The sequence below is a fragment of the Delphinapterus leucas genome, chromosome 2 (assembly GCF_059928025.1).
Source record: "Delphinapterus leucas isolate spDelLeu-1000000601 "Yukka" chromosome 2, BTC_Dleu_Yukka2, whole genome shotgun sequence".
In the NCBI taxonomy this organism is placed as follows: domain Eukaryota; kingdom Metazoa; phylum Chordata; class Mammalia; order Artiodactyla; family Monodontidae; genus Delphinapterus; species Delphinapterus leucas.
This window is the reverse complement of record NC_143130.1, coordinates 138,317,284-138,323,283: the sequence shown is the minus strand read 5'-3', so window position 1 is coordinate 138,323,283 and position 6,000 is coordinate 138,317,284. Positions and strand designations below refer to the sequence as shown.

Sequence of the window (6,000 nt, the reverse complement as noted above, 5' to 3'; positions counted from 1 at the left end):
ATCCAACAACACATCAAAAGGATAATACACCATGATCAAGTGGGATTTATCCCAGGGATGCAAGGGTTTTTCAATATGTGCAAATCAAACAATGTGATACACCATATTAACAAATTGAAGGATAAAAACCATATGATCATCTCAATAGATGCAGAAGAAGTTTCCGACAAAATTCAATACCCATTTATGATAAAAACTCTCCAGAAAGTAGGCATAGAGGGAACTTACCTCAACATAATAAAGGGCATATATGACAAACCCACAGCTAACATTCTCAACAGTGAAAAAGCTGAAAGCATTCCACTCTCACTACTTTTATTCAACATATTGGAAGTCCTAGCCAGAGCAGAGAGACACAACCAAGTTGGATTTTAGTGATCAATCTAATGGAAAAGTGTATAGTGGATTTAATAGGAGACCCTGTTGGCAGTCTTACCAGTTAGGAATTCAACAGTCAGCCTTACGAAGAAAAGGGAGGAAGCAGCGTATCATCACTTTGCTTTCCTTGAGGTAAACTACTTGACTGTGATAACAGTTCTAATTCAGAACAGATATGTCAACCCAAACACCATTTTCTAATGTTCATTTCCAGTTAATGGATTTATCTAAAAAGACCCTTTGTCTTAGGGACACAGACCTTGCCAACACAGCATTCTCTTTTTAGGACCCCCTTTTTTAAAATTAGAAATGAACTCAATGAATGTTCCATATATTTTACTGCCAAGGCATTTAAAAGTCTGTTTTCCTTGAGGAAATTCTCAAACTGGTATGAACTCTTTCTTCCCAGGTACCTCCAGATCATCAGTTACTCGATGTAAACCGGGAGCCAACTGCCCCAGTTCACACAGTAGCATCAGCAGACAACTGTCCCCTCTGTCTGTCACCGAAGATTCTTCTGCTCCTATTCTTGAACTTCAGAGTCGAGGATCCTCTGGAGTTTGTGGACACAGAGCCGAGAGGCAGAACAGATCAGGTATGCGGGTAACCTCCTCTTAAATAACAGTACGTTTGGTAAGCTTCTAGCCAGCAATGAAAGATCTCACCATTGGCACAGAATGTAGAGATGTTACACGGACTCTCAGGAGTGCATGTGGGGAAAGTTTATCAAGTGGGAGGAGAAGGAAGAAAGGAAATGTGCAGATATAATCCATTAATGATGTACGGTGTACAGTGTAGCAGAGAAGTAATACCAAAACCTATAATTGGAGGGTTTAACGTATGGTTAAACAGTGACTTCTAATGAAGTTTATAAGGAAACTAGTTTTCTCGTCTTCAAGGTGTGAAAAGCCAGCATCTTTTACCTCAATCCTGGGCTTTAGTATTAGCACACTGCCCATTCTGAGAAGAATAAAAGTACCAGGAAAATCACAGACTCTGCTCTTGTCTTTATCAGGACTGCCAGTCCTTGGAGCTCTTCTAGTTTTCCCAATTTTACACCTCCTTCACTTCAGTTGTCTCCCGGATCAGCATTTACTACTAAATCAAGACCTTTGGCATTTCCTCACGTGTGCCTGACCACTTACCAACTCCTGGGTTACTTGGTTACTGGAATTGCTAGATAAATTACCTTAATATATCCATGGGTTTCCCAGCAAACTTATCATTTTAAAATGCAGCTGGGTCCATTAGGCTGCTGCCCAATACTGTTACATTTTGGTGGTGGACATCGTACTGCCTTCCCCAGAGATGCTCTCAAGCTCTGAGTCCATACTCACTTGCTCTCATCATATGACCACACTTCTACTTTCCTGAAAAGACTAAAACAATTGTGTGCTAAGAGATGCTTTCCTCTCTGCCTCAAAATGTCTCTGTTCTCTTGTTTGCTAATTTGCTAATTACCATCATTGTGGGGACCACCTTTGATTTTTGTGTTCGCTACCATTCTGATGTTGACTCCTTCTGCATCCATGATCACCTTCTCTCCATCTCTTCCACCTACATTTTCAATCTCTCCTTCTCCATATATTCCTTCAGCTTGGCCAGCAACATATTAAAATCTCTTGCATCCTTAAAATCAATAGTGACAACGCAAAAACAACAAAATACTCTATTCAAAATAAGTGGGTAGTGGAAAAAAAACCCTCAAACTTTGAGAACACTAGCTTTAAAAAATAAACAGAAGAGAGGGCTTCCCTGGTAGCGCAGTGGTTCGGAGTCCGCCTGCCATTGCAGGGGATACGGGTTCGTGCTCCGGTCCTGGAAGATCCCACATGCCGCGGAGCAGCTGAACCCGTGAGCCATGGCCGCTGAGCCTGTGCGTCCGGAGCCTGTGCTCTGCAATGGGAGAGGCCGCAAGAGTGAGAGGCCCATGTACCGCAAAAAAAAAAAAAAAAAAAAACAGAAGAGGAATGGTAATTCAGGGGACTCAGGTAAACAAAGGTATAGAAGAAGTGTGAAAGCCTCTTGTAGGGTCCTACTTATCTGATAAGGAGGTTTTATACGAGAAAAGATTTTTTCAAAAAACGACAATATTTTAAAATGGAATCTCAGCAACTATGGACCCCAAGGCTAAAACTCTTTTTTTAAAAGTGAAGAAAATCACATCTTAAATCTTCAGAAAGTTTTAATTGGCTTTAATAAGTTACGGTAATATTCTTATCATCCCAGTTATCTTCAGAACAGTATGTTCCAGTTAACTAAATATGGTTAATAAATTTGCCCTACCTATCATATAGAGATTACAAATCTTAAAAACTGTACCGTTAAAGACCACTTGGGGCATGATTTACTCTTTCTGTAATGATTCAGAAGACATTTGGGGATATTCCTAGACACCAAAAAGAAAAGAAAAATAATCTGAAGAGTAGCTCACCATTCTTTCATGAACGTTATGGTACTTAACCTCAAAATGAAGCCCATGAGATACATATTATCGCTGTTTGACAGAGAACCTAAGATGGAATTAAACATATACTCAGGGCCAACCAATGGCAGGACTAGGACTTTCACTCATGTTTCCAAATTCCAGTGGCCTCTACCATCAATTTGTCTGACTCCAATCAAGGTTCATAGAAGCGGATGGAATTCCTGGTAAATCAATTTTAATGATATATCCAAAACAATAAATCTAAGCAGGACTCTAGAAAATCATGCTTAAAATGGTCAGAAAAACAAAAGAACTCTGGAGAGCCAATCTTTCTATGGTATCTGTAGATAGTAAAAGAATTGTCAACAATTCAATTTAGTTAGCAGAAGAAAGAATGAGTCAACACTAGGTGGGGATTTAGGTGACTGTTGGTGTCATCAAAAATATTCTCCATGCTCTGAAACAGAACTTTTTCTCCAAACCACTTCTGAAACTTCCAGTGCTTAAACGGGGAGCTCAAGCCTGAAACCTAGACAGAATCAATATTCAGAATAAAAAGTTTAGACCTTGGAGTCATACTGTCTTAGGCTCAACCTTGAACAACCTTTAATACAACTCTCAGTGTTTTCATCTGTAAAATGGGAATAATGCCTACTTAATTGGGTAGGCTCGTGTTCCCTTCCCAGCCTTCCAACACCAGAGTCTCTTATTCCACCCTCTTATACATTTTTGTTTTTTCCCTTTACTCTCTGTGTAAGCCACATGGTCATAGAGGGAATTTGCAGAACTGTTATGAAGTATAGTCTGTACACAGCCGAGGGAGCTGGCTAACATACTTACTGACTCATCTCAATGTCACTGCATCATGGGAGCTTCTCCTAATCATTATGCCCGCCTCCTCTTAACAAGTGCTTCTCCTCTGCTTCCATGTGGCCTTGTATCTGCCATACGTGGCCCTTATCATACTGTATTAGATGTGTTCTCTGGCCTTTGTCTAGATTATGAGCTCAAGTCTTTCTTGTTTGAACCCCTGGAACCCGACTATCTGACTCCTGGTAGTCTCCATAGGACTTTGTTGAATAAATAAATAAAAGAATACCAGTTTTCATCTTCTGGAGGCCTAGGCTCTGAGAACTCTGTTTATGAGACTTGGAAGTCATGTAGGAATTGCTGTGTTCATCCTTACTTGGTTTATATTCTGCAGTGAAGAATTCACTTTCAAATCTTGCTACCCACTTTCCCCAAATAATTATATCAGGAAGCCTTAGCTGGATGAAAGCTTTACCCCAGTGGGGCAGTCCCACCTGGGTCATTAAGCAGTGAGCACACATTCACCAGGAGAGCCAGCAGGTTCTGGAGAGGAAAAGTGAGAAACCATCCACCCTCACTTGCTATCTGTGGGCTGCACCACTTTCTTAACCCCAGGATAAGCCTTACGCTTAAAGGAGGTCCCTGGAGACACAACAGAATCTTGCAGACAATTCTGCCGCCTTTCCCCCAGGATTCTACTCTCTGAGGACTCAGGGTGACCACTGCTCCCATTAAATTTCCTGACAGGTACGTAAATTCATAAATTCAAAAACAAGTTGAACTCGTTTTCTCTATCAGGGGAGAAGACCTTTATGATTGTCACTTTCAGAGAGCTTTGACTATTTTAGTGTGAAAAAATGCTACTAAATTTTCTTAGTAAATGTAAAAATACAAAGCAGAACTCACTGTGCTCCCAGAAACATATTAAGTCGTAATTTGCTCCGAGATGGAAGGTAATTTTGTGCAGTCCAGACTTGCTCTGTTTTGGAGACACATCCTTTTCAACTTAATAGTCATCTTTGCTGCAGTTAAAAAAAAAAAGCAACTCAGTGGAATATAACAACAAATACTTATTTCTTGTTCACATTTCATGTCAGCAGACACAGGGTTCTGCTCATTCTCCCACATAGACCCAAAGAGCAGCTTCTTTTTGGGATTCTCCATTCTAGTGGCAGAAAGGAAGAGCTAGAGAGGTAGTGGGACCCTGTGATGCCTCTTGAAGCTTCTGCTGAGAGGTGGCATACCACACATCTGTTTACGTTTGATTAGACAAAGCAGGTTACGTGGCCAAGGCCAAAGCCTTTGGAGCTGAAATGTGTAATGCTCTCACAAGGAAGTGGGGAGGGTACACCCAGGAACAGAGAGCATCCACCAAGTCCATGAGCATCGTCATAGCCTGGATAGGGGTCCAGATACACACTGTACCTTACAGAGCAGAGACTCCAGATTCCAGACAGAAAATGAGCTAGAGTTATCTGTCTCTTCAAATGACAGCAGGAGAACACTGGTGATTCTACTGTCTGCCTTTTTGATTGCTGTTTTATAACTTGATTTCCACACATTTGTATTCCTTTCCTGTTTGCAGGGGATGATGGAACACAGACTCATCCTGAGGATAGCAGCCAGGGAAACAGAATCAAGGCTCGCTGCCTATCCTGTACGTCTCTGGTTCTGAAGGCCATCTGGGGACTTTTGATCATCCTGTCAGTGTCATCATCTTGGGTTGGAACCACACAGATTGTAAAAATTACTTATAAGAACTTCTACTGTCCATTTTTCATGACTTGGTTTTCAACAAACTGGAACATTATGTTTTTCCCAGTCTATTACTCTGGTCATCTGGCCACTGCTCAAGAAAAGCAATCTCCAATGAAAAAATTCAGGTAGGTTTCATGTTAAATGGCCAGTAGGAGATGGTTTGAAATAATTTCATGCAAATATGCATAATTTCATCTCTTTGGAATATGAGTTGAGTCGAGGAGTGTGGAGAGGCAGGATCTGAGGTCGGTAGTGAACATATTAACATGAGGAAACAGAATCAGTACCACCCCCAAAATTATTAAGTGTCTACAACATGCCAGGCCCTGTGCTGGTGCTTTTGTATATCTTAGCTTATTAACCATCATTGGTGGTAACAGCCACGTTTTAAGACGGTGTTAGTTATCCCCATTTTAACACAAGAGGTAATAGGTTTGGAGAGATTCAGGGACTCGTCCACTGTCACACACTTATAAATAATGGAACCCAGATTTTAATTCAGATCAATTTCTCTCTAGCCACGTTTTAAAAGAAAAACCCAAGATCTCGAGCCCAGAAAAAAAAAACTGTATTAATAAGATTATTACAGAAACATTTGCTCCGTATTCTGGACACAGTGGTGTTAT

The 6,000-nt window shown here is 40.8% G+C and overlaps 1 protein-coding gene across 1 annotated transcript in view; it reads left to right on the top strand.

The window, feature by feature from the left end:
- The first annotated feature begins 374 nt into the window (after window positions 1-374).
- The window catches only part of SLC35F4 (solute carrier family 35 member F4), a 28,085-nt gene continuing 22,459 nt past the window's right edge, over window positions 375-6,000 (top strand). The window contains exons 1-2 of the mRNA XM_022570479.3: window positions 375-973; window positions 5,202-5,499. Of these exons, the coding sequence (XP_022426187.2) occupies window positions 769-973; window positions 5,202-5,499 (503 nt within the window). The 5' untranslated portion in view covers window positions 375-768. The remainder of the gene's footprint in view (window positions 974-5,201; window positions 5,500-6,000) is intronic.